The sequence below is a fragment of the Chiroxiphia lanceolata genome, chromosome 3 (assembly GCF_009829145.1).
Source record: "Chiroxiphia lanceolata isolate bChiLan1 chromosome 3, bChiLan1.pri, whole genome shotgun sequence".
Classification (NCBI taxonomy): Eukaryota; Metazoa; Chordata; class Aves; order Passeriformes; family Pipridae; genus Chiroxiphia; species Chiroxiphia lanceolata.
The window spans coordinates 87,263,054-87,278,804 of NC_045639.1; the positions used below are offsets into that span (position 1 = coordinate 87,263,054).

The 15,751-nt window shown below is 39.3% G+C and overlaps 2 protein-coding genes across 6 annotated transcripts in view; one reads left to right on the forward strand and one right to left on the reverse strand.

Annotated features, from left to right (window-relative positions):
* Window positions 1–1,909, forward strand: part of COL9A1 (collagen type IX alpha 1 chain) — a 66,265-nt gene extending 64,356 nt beyond the window's left edge. For both annotated transcript variants that reach the window (XM_032684304.1, XM_032684305.1), the window contains one exon: window positions 881–1,909. In XM_032684304.1, coding sequence (XP_032540195.1) covers window positions 881–1,065 — 185 coding nt within the window. In that variant the 3' untranslated portion in view covers window positions 1,066–1,909. The remainder of the gene's footprint in view (window positions 1–880) is intronic.
* A 1,621-nt stretch (window positions 1,910–3,530) lies between these two features.
* COL19A1 (collagen type XIX alpha 1 chain) overlaps window positions 3,531–15,751 on the reverse strand; it is a 190,602-nt gene continuing 178,381 nt past the window's right edge. For all 4 annotated transcript variants that reach the window (XM_032683529.1, XM_032683530.1, XM_032683526.1 and 1 more), the window contains 2 exons: window positions 11,550–11,627; window positions 3,531–11,312 (listed from right to left, as the gene is read on the reverse strand). In XM_032683529.1, the coding sequence (XP_032539420.1) occupies window positions 11,176–11,312; window positions 11,550–11,627 (215 nt within the window). In that variant the 3' untranslated portion in view covers window positions 3,531–11,175. The remainder of the gene's footprint in view (window positions 11,313–11,549; window positions 11,628–15,751) is intronic.

The following is a 15,751-nucleotide window of genomic DNA, read 5'->3' on the forward strand; positions in this document are numbered from 1 at the left end:
TACATATAATTATATATAAAAAAATAAATGAAAAAAAGCCACAACCCTCAGATTATCTCACTGGCAGGCACAGCAGTCTTCAAAATCTCCACTCATAATCTAGTATATTCTTTTATTTCTGTGGTAATTAATTGCAATATTATATAATAGGGCTCCATGGGAGATTCTTGCTGATGGATGCAGCACAGCTGGCCTCTAGTGGCCTGGGAATGAACACAAACATTATTTCCATCGGTATCTCTATAGCATATTTCTGTCTTTATATATAGACAGAAACAACCTAAATTTCTTCTCTTCCTGAAGAAAGGAAAAAAAATAGAAGGTTACTATATACTGATCCCAAGGATGTCTGTGTAAATCAGAGTTGTCTTCTGTAGAAATCTATCACTGAAAGAGGCTTACTGAAATGACTGTATTTCATTTCTCCATTGAAGATTTAGAAGTAAAAAGCGACTAGTTCTTAGCAGTTCCAAACTATACCTTTCCCCAACCGTCTCAGTGGAGAAAAAAAATAAATTCTTGGTATATCTTCTTCCAGAGCACTAACAAAACTGTAGTAGGAAGTAGCATCTACTCTGTCATAGGCATCAGCAGCAGGGTTGGCTGCAGTGCTGCAATCAGTTATACTGCAGAGCTTCATATAGCAGGACAACTGCACCAGTAAAACTGGAGAGCACTGGGACTGAAATTTCATTGCTGTAGCAGGGTAATTGCAGCCTGGGTGTCAGAGAGAAACTGTCCCTCCAAGTTGGCACCCCGCCCTGAGAGCAGTGAAAAGCTGTCTTCATACAGCTTTTGAGAACAGGATGTTCAGTAAAGCTACGTGTACAGTAAGCATGTTGTTTGCTGCCAATGTTTAGATCTGCATCTGCTTTTCCAGGTGAACCAGGCAAAGCCAGCTATGGCAGGGAAGGCCGTGATGGTGAGAGAGGTCCCCCTGGGGTGGCCGGTCAGCCTGGGGTTCCTGGTCCCCCTGGCCCTCCTGGCCCTCCTGGGTACTGTGAGCCAGCATCCTGCAGAGTGCAGGCTGGACAGAGAGTGGGTAAGAACATGAAAGGGCCATGAGTGGGCAATGCAAGTGCCACCACGTGTCAGCGTCGATTTACTTCTTGCACAGACAGCAGAGAAAAAAATAAGGAATGGAGGAGAAAAGCAAACATGGACAAACCTTTCAACCAAGGTATTTTTAACACAGTGGTTGTACATTTTTTCAAAAGGTTTACTTAGCAACACAAGCTGCAACAATGGTGCTTACAGAAATACACACAGGTGATGCCTTCTGGTTCTTTCTCCTTTTGGGGAAGATAAAAGGTAGTTGTCTATTTTTATTTTTGATTTTGTTTAATAAAGGGTTTCTGTGATTTTTCCTTCTCCCATACTTAATTCCTATGTATGATGTACGGTGAAATAACATGACTTCAGCCATCAAATAAAAAAAGGACACTTTATTTACTGCAGTTGTAGCTATTCTTTTATACTTATAAAATAAATTCTAGCACACACCCTTCATGCACAGTCATTTCATTGTATGTGTGTGTTGTCCAGGATATGCTAAACCTCCTTCAGCTCTTCAATTCAATTGCAGAAACAGAGCTGGGAGACTCTTCTTACGAAAACCTGGCACCTTTTATGCTGTCATTCTCTGTAAAGGTATGATCACTGGGATCTCATGAATAACCCATGTGGAATAACCTCTTCATTTTCGACTCCAATTTGTGTTGCATTTGTAATTTCATAGGAAACCTATTTCTGTTTGCCTTCTTTTATGTGAAATTAAATAAAAGGCTAGTAGCCACTGCCAAGGGAATTTTAAGTCCCAGAAATATATGTTTTATAGTAAAGATTGCAGATTTTGAAGTAACATCTGTGGTTGTACAAAATCCCAAATAAATAATATTTTAATCTCCTATATCTTTTTTTATGTATGGTTACATTCAGTACTGATTAACAGAACAACCAGAAGGCAGCAATTAGATGTCCCAGTTGCCTTTTTTGAAGATACTCCGTTTTTAGAGGAAAATGTGCAATGTAGATATTCTGTTGCTCTCTGTATAAATTAAACTATTTGTGGTTTTGACTTTACCTCTCTGAAGTTTATTCTCTCTCCAAGACAACAATGAAACCATCCTACGATGTTTCCTTTAATTTCATTATTAGCCATCCAAATTTTCAAACCCTTAGCTATCTGGTTATGTTCCAGACAGTTGACTTGTTTGCCATGTGACAACAGAGAGAAAGAACACAATGCGTAGAGGTCTGCATTTTGCATTTAACATAAGGGGAAAGGTACTGATATAATATATACAGCAAAAGGAATTATTGAAAAAAAGAGAGTAGTTAAACCTTCCTCAGACCAAACCTGATGCTCTGGCTGCATCTAGAAGCCACTTTTCTGGCACCTCATGTGTTGACAGAAAGTGCCTAAACAGAGATCACTTGAGACAAAAATGTCTGATTCAGCTGCCTACTAAAATAAAGTATACTTGAGACTTTTTAGAATTAGTTAAATGGGATTAGTTCTGATAATGTTGTTGCCTAAAGACTGGGAGCAAAAAAAACTCCAGGCAAGTTTAGCAGAGATAAGCTATAGAGCAGGTCTCTAATTAATGCCTTCTGGTGCAAGGAGTACGAAATGGCGCATGCCCCATGTCCAGGGGTTCCACCATTTATTGTCTGATCTGAGAACTACCCACCTCCAGATGTGCCCCCTGGCATGCCTCTCTGGAATTGAGTCAGGGGTTCCAAGACACCTTTCTTCCTCATCTCCCTCTTCTTCACATCACCTACTGTCTTTGGAGCTTCTCCAAGGTTCCTGACTTGAATGTTGCTCTGACTGTGATGGTATCTTGTTGTTCAGGCCCGGGGTGTGACTGTTCTTAAACAGAATGTGTTTACTACAGTCCTACTTTGAAAGGAGCTTTAACAAGCCTAAAGAATTTCGGAAATCCAATATGAAATAGGGGAATAGGGTTTGGTGAGTGTTAACTACTATTCTAAAGTGTGACAGCTACATTAAAATCTACAAAAAGCTAAAAATCCCAAAAACCCTAAGGCATCAATGTTTTTCTATCCCTTGCATAGCCCAGTATTTTAGACGATAAATATAAAAGAGGTCAAATCTTTACAAGTCTTATCTACACCTAGCTACTGTGCTCTATTTAGTTCCACAAAAGCAGCACTGGGTGAGATGTCAGGGAAAAGAGGGGGGAAGAAAATAGGCATAAAGAAACATGCCATCCTGCCTCAAGACTCAGGGCAAAGCCTGGGACAGAACGGTTTTCATGCACCTCCAGTTTGGCCAAACTCATAGCCAACATCCCCTGCATTAATACTACAAGAAGTCGCCAAAATAGATAAGTGCAAAGAATTTAATTCTGCAGGAACATATCCAGAAGATTCCACGAGGTGAGTGGCTTGGGCACACATAAAGGTGTTTTAGAATTAGGTCAGATTTTTCTGATTTAGGGCATAATCCTCAAAAGTACTACTTACATAGTGCAACAAATAAAAAACTGGTGGTAATGACAAACTGTAGTTTCACCAGCAAACTTTTATTTTGACTATAAAGTGTGTAAAACTGTTGAAAAGAAAGAAACCCATCTGATAACAGAATGAAAATATTGTTTTCCATATGTAATACATACACATATGAATCAAAAGAAGCAAAACCCCCAACATTTAAATACAAATGTGAAGTGCTTTAGAAAATATAATCTGAAAAATGCATAAAATTCCACTATGGAAGGAAACTCATGTAGAAGCAAAAACATTAATATGTAAAAAACAAATAAGAATTATTACAATCAAACAAATTCAACACTGAGGGTCAATTCAATGCAGAATCTATATAAGTGGATAGCTTAAGATTCTGACAGATTTTCTGCCTTCAAGCTGACTCACAAGTTTTAACTTAAAATACAGAACTGAAGAATAAATCCTCAGGCCCATTGTAAGTCATTATGGGATGTATTGGTTAATCTAAGTACTTACCAATTTCAAATCTTGCACAAGAGTGGAAAAAGGTACCCAACGAATGGTACACTATATACCATAACATACCAGGGACTGGATTTTTCATAACAGCACATTCAAGTAAATAACAATTTGGAAAATAAAGACAGGGTTATGAATTCAAAAAAAAGGTGTATTGACTATGGTGAATCAGAGAAAAAATAGTGCCAGTTCAAACAAATAAATTTAGAAGGCACAATGCAAAGAGATTGAGAGGTTTCACAAGCCACTGACAGCGTGCCACCAATTCTAACCAGGTGCTCCTGTAATTTCAGTGAAGTCCCAAGTAAGTCATGTTCTCATCTCCTTCAGGTTCAGCATTAAAAAATGCTATGAGATTAACTGAACAAAAGGCCAGTGAAAATCACTTTTACCCATCATGATCTCTGTCACCACTTCTAATTCTGGAGGCTTAATTGCACTGTAATAAATACATATTTTAGCTCCTCAGTTACTTCAGTGTAGGCAGGAACCCAAAGAAAATGTCCTCAAAATCATAACCAGTTCATAGACTTGTTTAGGTTGGAAAAGACTTTTAACATCATTGAGTCTGACTGTTAACCTGGCACTGCCAACAAATTTGGTGGCCTTCTATGACGGAGTTACAGCGGTGGTGGATGAGGGAAGAGGGAATGACATCATCTACCTGGACTTGTGCAAAGCATTTGACATTGTCCTGCAAAAAATCCTTGTCTCTTAACTGAAGAGACATGGATTTGACAGATCTGGGTGGATGCACTCACAGAATTGTGGTCAATGGCTCAATGTCCATGTGGAGACCAGTGACAAGTGATGTTCCTCAGGGGCCTGGACAGGGACTGGCACTGTTCAACATCTTTGTCTGTGACATGGACAGTGCAACCAAGTGCACCCACAGCAAGTTTGCCAATGACACCAAGCTGTGCAGTGCAGTCAACACACCAGAGAGAAGGGATGCCATCAAGCGAAACATGGACAAGCTCGAGAAGTGGCCCCACAGGAACCTCATGAAAGATTAATCCTCAACACAGCCAAGGTCCTGCACATGGGTCAGGGCAATCTCCAGCATCCGTCAAGCCAGCCTGTCCATATCCCTCTGCAGGACCTTCTCAACCTCCAGCAGATCAACCTGCCCAACTTGGTATAGTCTGAAAACTGAGGGTGCCCTCAATCCTCTCATCCAGATCACTGATAAAGATATTAAACAGATCTTACCCTTGGGAAACTCCACTAGTGACCAGCCACCAACTGGATTTAATTCTGTTCACCACCACTCTCCAGGCCCATCCATGCTATATGTTGCTCCTGTATAATTTGTTACAGCTTCAGTTTTATTCCCCTCTCTTCAATCGTTTGTTATTCCTGTTCTGTTTCGCTTGCTGCATGCGCATCCAAAGGGACAAGTAAACCTGGCAGCTTCAGACAATGAATGAAATGAACTTGCTGAAGCCACTATGAAATTGGAAGAAAGAAAATCAACTTAGTGGTCAGATTATTACCTAGCGTCCCTTAAAATGCCATTGGCATAGGAGTTCTCTTTTTCCTCCTGGGAGAGTTAGGCAGCAAGAGAACAATGAAAATGCCTAAAGTTCTCTAAAGTTAATCACTTTAATTCAAGAAGCTGATTCACTGAACTGCTTATGTCATATTTAGACAAGAAAGTTATCTGCACCTGATTCAGAGAATGTATTAACTTCCATAAATTATATACATATTAAGGCCAAGGTTTTTCACTTTTTTTTTTCCCTCCAGATTGTAGAGCCCAAAGTTTCACCAGCTCATAGGAAGCACGACTTCAGCATGGTCAAAAGCCAACCCCCTAAATTCAGCCAAACTGCTCTGACCACTCCCCAGAGCTCACTGCAGTGGCTTTGTGTGTCTCCTTTCTCCCATTTGCAGTTGCATCCTGCCTCTCGTGATTTGACACAGAAGGAAAAGTTAACATTTCTGACAGAGGCGCAAAGAGAAATTATGTGAAACATTTCCATTTCCATCCGGAATACTGTTTCAGATGTAAATGGCCACATCATAATGTAAAAAGCAATTTTCCATCCACTTAATACATTTCCACTGAACAGAACCCTAAATGTTGCAAACCAAAAATAGAAGGAAGGAAGGAAGCAACCAGTCGGCATGTACTATGATTCATTCAGTGACAGCTGCATATCATTCAGAAATGAAAGAATACAAAAAAACAAGGTATGTCATTGAGAATCCTTCAAACATACTGACTGGAGACAATATATTTACATTAAAACTGCAGTAAATAATTAAATGCATTTGTGTTTATAGAACAGAAGACTCAGAAAGAAAACTGCTAAAAGACATGTAGACTCCAATCTTTTCAGCTATAAATTTATTTTGGTCTAGAATCGATAATGGTTTTTAGCAATTAATATTTGAAAACAACATTTCATTAAGGTATCATGAAGCTAAAGTTTTCCACTTAAACACCAACGATGACAAGATCAGGGTTAAACTTGTTCTCCATGCCCTACACCTGCCTGTGTGTTTAGAGGTGGATTTCAACATCCTTCCAATACAGTGTAGTTGTAATGGACATATCAGATTTCAGAGACAATTTGTATGATTTGGTACATCCAGAAACTAACAAAAACTCGATAAAAACCCACACTAAACCAACAATGTTTTGATTTCTGAGATACTTTTCTTATTCTAACATGTCACATTAGAGCAGCAATTCTACTGCATTCATAAAATGCAATGTTAGGGACTTGTTTTAAGTAGTATATTTGGAGAAACAAGTTTATAAAATGCTAGTTTAGCCAGTGGGATTTTTACAAGAATTTTATGTAAACATTTCAGAAAAAGAAGAGAAAAACTGAGTGAATACTGACATGAAAAATAGTATTTCATCCTTGTGAAAAAGAAGAAGCTCCAAGATATTTTGTGTGATTATCCATTAATTTTAAAAATACAATTATTTAACAAAGCTGTGCATATCTAACATCTATCATAACCCAAAATCATAAAACAAAGGATGGACGATACAATCAATCCTGTTCCTGTATCATAGTGCTCTTTTAGGATTGAAACCAAGTCCAGTTTAAGAAAAGAATATTGGTTTTCAAAATATTATCAGGCTGCACTGCTGTTCATACAGCTTGTATGAAGGATGCTGTTGTAATTTTTATTAACCAGAGGTAAGCCCCTCCTCCCCTGGAGACAAACGTCATTTTAGGGGACATAAATGATGCCTGAAAGTGAGATGTCCCACTAATACATATTCTTTTTAACATACACAAAACAAAATATAATAATAAACACAAATAAAATCTAAGCAATATTACATAACAATAATTATCCAAGAAAGGCAGTATTTCTGCAAATACTACCATGCAAAACTAAATAGATTAAAAAAAAGTCAGGCTCAAGAACAAAATGAGAAACACTGACTCTTGTGCTGTGAGAATATGCATCACTGGGTCAGCTCTTGCACTGCTGGGCAAGTTAGGCCTGGGCTATACCCTTTGTACTGAAAGGATGTTTTAGACTCCACCATGTGGACAACAGGAGGTCTACTGCAGCTTTGGTAAAGTTTCTCTCTTACCAAGTTTTTTCTTTCTTTAGGCAAACTGAGTAGTTCTGTACATAGCAATTTCAAGAAAATCTCAACATGTTCTTAATAGGTGACAGAGCAACTTGCCATAAAATATAATAGTCTCACCCTGAACTAGGATAAAGCTTAGAGAGCTTTTAAGAAAGGTTTAAAATATTTTGTCAAAGTTATTTCACTTCCGAGTCTTGTTGCACGTAAACATGACCAAATCAAAGACCTCACGTTACTGTAAAAAATAATCTCCTGTGTTTAGTTCCTTGTAGTGCTTACTGCAGCATGAACTGCTCAAAACAGATACAAAACTGATAAAGCAAATTGCAAAATAGATTAGCAACCCCTCCCCAAAAACTACGACAACATCAGTCTGAAACTGCAAAGAAATTTCAGGGGCCAAACCTGAAAACCATGCAGAAACATGTTTCCAGCTACATTCCATTTTTGATTCTAAAAATACAGAGTAGGAGCAAGCCAGTGTGAGTTAAGCTGGGATTAACACTGATTCACCTCAGTGAAGAACGTGGCATCTTAAAAAAGGTATTGAGATAGCCCATATAAAAAAATACCCGTTTTCTCACATGGGAAAATTAAAGTGAGTTTTTAGCAAAATAAAAATAATGCAACAAGATAGTTACCAAAGTTACCTGTAAATCAACTGAAAGCATTCAAATGCATTTTAAAAAGACCTTTGTGTTTGAGCCTATACAAAGAAAAAGGCATCTGTAGGAAACATAGATGAAAAAATAAAACTTTTTCAAATATAAAAAGTGTTTTGCTTTCCAATAAGTTCAAGTAAATTAACATACAGCAATTGCATCTGACAGATGACAGATGCTGGGTTTCAGCTACCTAAAAGCCCCAAAATATACAGATACCATTAATGTGGCATGATAGTCTATGTACAGCCTTCCAGGTAGGGCTGCTTGTGAACCTCTAAGTTGCATGAATATTATTCACAAGACAGCACCCTTTAAAATATTATCACAGAAAATTAAGTCAAAAATTAACTTATGAAGTAAAAAATGTTTAGACTATTACACATATTGGAATTACTAGAGAAGTAACAACAAAAAAAAAAGAGGGAAAATGCTTATGCAAGATACCTGACCAGCAGTTCCTTTCAGAGAATGGAAACCAGTATGTAGGGCTGTTCCTCCACTGGTGTACATGTACAGACACCAAGACAGGTGTTGGTGCAAGGCTGTACTTGCTGGGCTGGCAGACCCCGGGCCCACAGTGCAGGAGGTGCCTCAGGACAGACAATTGCTTGGTTTCAAGCTGCCTCACCAGTTCCCAGTGCTCTCACAGCCTTGGCACTCTAAGGACCAGATCTGGAAAGGCGATCAGTTCCACAGAGCAAACCAAAACACACTCCATGGACATAGGAGGTCTGGAAGAGGAGCAGGGTGAGTTGAGATAAGCACAGGCAGGACCACTTGTCCTGCACCTTCACCCTTGGTGGGACAGGCGCCCACCGCCCGTAGAGCGGAGGATGTGCTGGCCTAAAGAAGGGGCAGCTATTGCCTCCCAAGGGATGGGAGGGATGAGCAGAAAAGGAGGTGTGAGGATTGGGGTTCGCTGGTGGGCTTTGACCTATCTGTTCCCAGCCTCGTGAGGGACATACAAACCACTCTGACCCCACAGGGAGTCCCCAGCTGTAGGGTGTATTACATTTCCTTTAGGTAGCATCCTCTTTCCTGCTGCCCTCATCTGTCCTGCTTGTTTACTCTCAGCTTTTCATCCTTATGTTTCCTTTAACATCTCGTTGTAGCAAGCACCTTCTTTCATCCAAACATCTAATTGATGAATATGTCAGGGATGTGTGCTTTCCCCCTCAGAATATGTGCCTGAGCTCCCCAGCTGCCTCTTTTGCTTTCACCTCACTCTGGGTGCAAGTGTTAGGAACTCTATTCAGAACAAATGCCAGTGTATTTCTGTTTTTAAAGACTCACACTGGTCATTCCTTAACTGTTTTTCAGCAAAACCAAGAAGTCAGCCAGATTCATGTTTCACAACAGCTTCTCTGGAAGCCAGCACTTCCAGTGTGAGAATGCTTCCCTGGCAGCTCCGTACTGCTCAAGCACGAAGTCATCAAAACCATTTTTCTGCCTGATGTGGGAGAGTGGCCGGCTTCCTAACGACAGAGTGAGAGCCCTCAGTATGGTTTTGCACAACAGATGTATTTTGAGGTTTTGGGTTGTAGCTATCTGTGTTCGTTCTTCCCATAGCACCTTCACTTTCTATTGCACTGCAGAAAATTCCACAGGACTAACCTAGGATGATCTGTTTCCTAATAATCAAAGTGAAACTTTAGCCATGTCTCCTCCCTCCTTTTCACAACCAGCCTCTGTGTGATCAATTTTCTCCAGATTTTCTTTTGCTCAACTCTTTGAGCTCTACAGGATGCACACTTCATTCTGTCTGGCTAACATTGTCTGGTCCTGTAGGATTTACTCATTGCCTGAAAACTGTCTGCAGTTGTGCTCTTGGTATTACACCTTTCAAGGAGGGTTTTGTACTTTTTTCCAATCTTTCTTGCACTCAAGAGACTTTTTTGCGATTTACTAGGACCAGTGAATTTTACACTCTACAGTTTCCGTGTTCTTCTCAAGCTTATTTCAGCACGTGATTATTACAGGAGGAAGAGGAAAACTGTACCACTGCCAAGATCAGAGGCTTGTGAAGTTCCCATCTTGGACTGCGTACCCACCACTCTGCTCTAAAGCAAAGGGGCACCTTTGCTGTAGGCAGACCTAATGGCAGAGTAGCTTGATTACAGGCAACAATGGTACACTTAGTCCATGTGATGGTCAGAATACATGCCGGTTCTCAGTCGGGAACATCAACACCAGCCCTTTGCAGTTAAATATCTGGACTGCATGTAGCCATGACTAAATGAACATACAAGCCCCCTAGCTAGGACAACATCCAGTCAGGAGAGACACTTCCTGGGGCTACACCTGGTGATTTTTCAGTCAGTGTGAAGCTCAGCATTGGATGGGATTAGGGAGATCATAAACACATCTTCATCTCCTTCTTCAACTTCTTGGACGTGACTGAAATGGTGGGCAGCATTTGTGATGCACAACAAAGACCCTCTTCAGAAGGTGTGCCAGAGCCTCCTCAAGGGACATGAATGTTTAGTCTGAAGAGAGTTCTCAGTGCTCCAGCTCAGGTCCTGCATTCGCCATGAACAAGTACGCTTTGAAACTTCAGAAATGTATATTTTTGATTTAAAATTCACCACCAGCAAGAAAAATAAAGCCAGCTTACTTACTGGGGCATACAGAATGTCTTAAGTAATAACAAAATATTTTTTGTTTGAAGAAAGAAGGTGATGAAAATTATTTGTGCCTATTTTCTGTTCTAAGCAAAATAAATATGAGAAACAACACATGGAATGCACTCCGGAAAATATACATCATCATTTCAGAATTACGACACTGCAAATAACATAGAAAAAAGCTCAATTTTGTGCCTTACAAATTATCTATATACCATGCAGTGTCGAGGAAAAAAAAATAAAAATGCACCAAATATTTAAAAAATTAACTTATTGGGAGGAGTGAAAAGTGATTATGAACCCAAGTGTCTGGGGGAGAGGGTTTTTATTTTCTGCTGGTGTGTGACCGAGTCTGTGATATGTGGTAATAGCAATCTGCAGGATTGCATCTCCCACTGGGTCCAGGTGGCCCCTGTGGTCCGGGTGAGCCTGGTGTTCCTGGTGGGCCTGGCAGGCCGGCAGCTGGTAAAACAAAGTTAGAATTAGTAGAATCCTCACCAAAGTGTGTGTAGTGCCCTGCATTTTATCACTGACAGTCAGTTGCACACCAGCTCATCCACAAGAAGGCGGGTGGGTCTGACCTCATGCTATGACTTAGCTTGGGAGGAAAGGCAGGGGTGTAAAACCAATGTGAAAAATGGGAGAAAGGCCTGTTAGTTCATAAATAACAATAACAGAAATAAATCTGGAGACTTGTACCTGCAGGGCCAGGTGGTCCGGGGTTACCGGGCAGTCCAATTCCAGGCTCGCCTCTTTCCCCTTTCTGTCCTCTATAACCTACACAGAATAAAGATATGAAAATAAGAGCACCCTCTTATTATAAACAGGGATCTTCTATATATCTTTGTAACAGGAAATTACCAACACAAATGTAATTGGAAAAGCACATGCTCACTTCTTTTTCAGAGAGTGGTATTTTTTCCTAAGACAGCTTTTAAGTTTCTAAGTTCCTTCTGGAAAATATGAGGATTTCTAGTAGTAACTGTTGCATCCTCTGCCAAAGGACTCTTGTTTTGTTCACTAGTTGGACTTTTCTCCAAGATTTTAAGCTACCTTTCTAAAGGTCCTCTAATAAAGACCCAAATGCATATTCTGCTCTGGTGTTCCCTGTTCAATGAAGTGACGTAAGGTAGCAATACAAAGGCCATCTGCAGTCTGACCAATCCTTCTCTCGTAGCCCACAAACTGAGCAAGACTTCACCCTCTCTGTTCTACACAAATCCTTACATTTGCACTTTTTAGGCTGTAAACTGGCAGTTTTATGCTTAGACATTCCCCTGTATGTGAGACAAGATCCACTCCCCTGCCAGCGTTACCTAGTAGCCCTCATGTGGAACAAGGCATCTTTAGAGCTTGTGCAGATTTCAGGATCAAGGCCTACTTGATTAGTGTGATTTCTAATTATACTTTGAATAACATAGTTAATTTTCTTCACAGGCCATAGCTTTGTATTTATCTAAGTGGCTTCCACCTTTTCAGGTGCTGCAACTCATGACCAATGACTGTTTCTTTTTCCTTGAACTGTTTTTAAAGTGTCATCTTAGTTGGAAACACTCTGGCTGCTTCAGAGCAGAGGACTTGTGGCTATTGGTAAAGCATTTTCCTTAATATTTCAAGTTAAGAATCCATCTACTAATATACTTTTTCTGTTCAGATCATGTAAATTATGCAGGACAGGGGATGAAGGCATTTTTAAAGGAACAAGTGTGACACCTGCCACAACCCATTGCTTTACAAGAGTTTATAAGGAAACCATCTTCCTTCCAAGGAAACCTTCTTCCTTCCCCAGCACCTCAGACATGTAAGGTGACAAATATTGAAGATTAATTTGCCAATTTCTGGTCACATTTGGAATTAAATTTGTCCTGCATAAGGGACCAGTATATTTCTAGCATTGTCTAAGCCATACAATAAACTTCCTCTTGTGAAGAAGTGTAACTCAGTTTGAATTCAAAGAGTCACAGCTGACCAGCCAATATGGTGGTGTCAATCCACCTGATGTCTCATGAAGATTAACAGGCACTGTCAGGTGAATGGCAAAGGTTGTCTTGTCAGTGTGCTGTGGTATATGGCCACACTGGTACCTTACAGGATATTCCAGAAAGAGACTACTGTGGGTACTGTGGGTACCACTTCAGGGTTGTTACAACAGACACAATGCAGTAGGAATGGTATTCAATTCAGAGTATTCAAGCTTTCTGTTACACAAAAGCTCATTATACACTTCAGTAGAGTCTATTAACTATTGCAACCATTCTAGGTTTCAAAACAGAGCATCAATCTTCTCTCAGCACTGCAATAAGGAAATTACAGGGAGGCAAAAACATTAGAAAATGCATGCAGGGTGACATACATAACATAACTAAAGGAAATGAACAGTTTAAAAGCTCACAGAAGAACAAACAATCATGCATTCTGGTCACTGAGTTGTGTTAAGCAGAATTGTACAAGGTATATATGCACACAAGCTATAATGACTCAGAAAAAGGAACATGCAGGTGCTTGTACTTAATTTTGAATACTGGTTTTGCTCTTCAATGACCACGGTAGTATTTATAACTACATCAAGTTGTTTTGCTCTGAATCATCTTGTGCAATGCTGTTTTGGCTACTGTTTGAAAAGCTTAATCATACAACCATAGGATTCACACAACCACTAAGCGTCCTATTTATTATACATTTCTCTATGTCTTTTAATTTACAGTCAATAGTTACAGTTCATTTCCCACTACACAGAGTTAAACTGTAATTTTACAAAGCAGTGCTGCCACTAATAAGTTGCTTTTCTGTTTCTTTAGTTATGGATAAGAGAGAGAAATCACAGATAACGTATACTACATTTACAATCTCCATGATAATCGTTACTGTAGGTCTCTGACACAACATAATTGAAAGGCCTAAGATAGACTGAATGATTCTGTAAACATCACTGGAATTCAAGACAACAAGGAAAAAACCAAAAAATCACTACTGGACAAAGATCAGCCTGCCAATACAAATACATGATCCAGGGTAGCGTAAACCATTACTGGCTGTATCCAAATACACATGCAAAGGTGTAGTTTGTACACAGTGGCAGGAAAGTTCTGCTGACACTGAAGTTTAATACAAAAATTTCCAGATATCTTTTCTGACAGTAAGGATTTATTTAATAGGATGCCAGCATATTAGTAAACAGACCTATATGTAAACAATATGAACAATGTAATATGTAATTTTGGCAGAAAAATCTTTGATTTTAATGAGGTATATTTTGCTCATAAGCAGGGCCATGATTGCACTTTTATCACCTTCTTTCTGAGTTTAAAGTGACAAATTCATACACAGTCAAAGGAAAGTATTACCATACACATAAATCAGATTTTGATTTATTGTTTTTAATGTAAAGGCACATATAAGGTGCTATCTACTTTTACTGGTGGAATTACAATTCCAGTAAGAGGCACCTGCTTAATCCAAAAGGCAACTGTTTTAGCAAAGCCTTTCACTCAGGTTCCAGAAGTTTTGTTGTGATTTCTGCAATTCAAAAGTTTTGGTATTATAAACACGTACCCAACCGTGGGTAGTATGCTGACCACTTGGTAGCAATACGTACCAGGTAGGTGTTCAAATGGATAAGGTTCTGCTCATAGGTGAGTAGTGACAGCTGACATACAGCTCTCCACTTGATGCTTCCCACAGACATCGTAGTCAGAAGTGTCGCTACCGCAACACCCTCAGCTCCACACGGAAATGACCCAAGTTCATGTCTATGAACTTGGAGGTAAAAGGTATTTAAACTGCTCCAGAAGGTATTCCACCTATATCACAGAGACCCTCTTCCATCAGCATGGACAACACAGCATTTGAAAGTAACATGTCAAGTACTTAACTAGAGAAATTTGACATTCTTTAATACAAATACGAGGCAAACAGATTACCACATCAGGGAACAAGGAGACCAAAGTACCCACTGTGTTTTACCAAGCAAATACTCTGTGTTCTTAAAAACAAAAGACTGCAAAGCAACAGAGAGGGTGCTAAGAGTATCCTCTCATCCAGCCTCCAGTATATATTCCGAATTCCTTCTGTGTGTTACAGCCCTCATAGTGGAGAGGTTGGAGCTGGGGTTCAAATCAAAGTAAAACAGATTTACTTCAACTTACGCAGCAGAGAACATTTTACAAGATGGTAACTGTTGAAACCAGCACAGCTATTTCAGAATAGTGACTTTGTCTGAACAACATCCACTACAATGGGTTCCTGCTGCCAGCCAAGGTTTCTACATGCTTCCACTCTACAAATTATAAATTATAAGAGACATAAATTTTACAATAGAGATTGCCAATGAAGATAAGGAGCTTTCACTATTCATCGAATGGTATTTTTATTTTCTGAACTGTGATGCTTGATTCCTTGAGGTTAGCATGAGTTATGAGGACCTATAACAAACTAATTTCCTTAATTTGATAGAGAGAGTGAATTTTAACTGAGACAAAATCTTTTCTGTAGTGAGAAAAAAATCAATAGTCATAGTAACATAAAGAATATCTGGATTGCAGAATTATCCCAAGGTGCATTTCATCTAATGGACCAAAAGTCACTTACTATTACAGTTTTAAAAATCCAATTAAGTCACTGAAGTCAATTGAGCTAGATCCTCTAGCACATGACAAGTTGACTGTTTGCAAATGGATGACATTGCTATAGCTTGTCTGTAAAGTCTTGAAATAAAGTCTAATTCTCTATGAGATATTAACATATTTTAAACCTCATACAGAGTCAAGTTCCTCTGTTTCCCCTTAAGCAAATGCTGTACATTTCACCAGCAACGCTGCCTCAGGGTATCAGCTTGCTGATGCATATGCCATAGGTTATTTTTTGAAATGAAGAAATATATATAAGTATAAAAATCTTCCAAT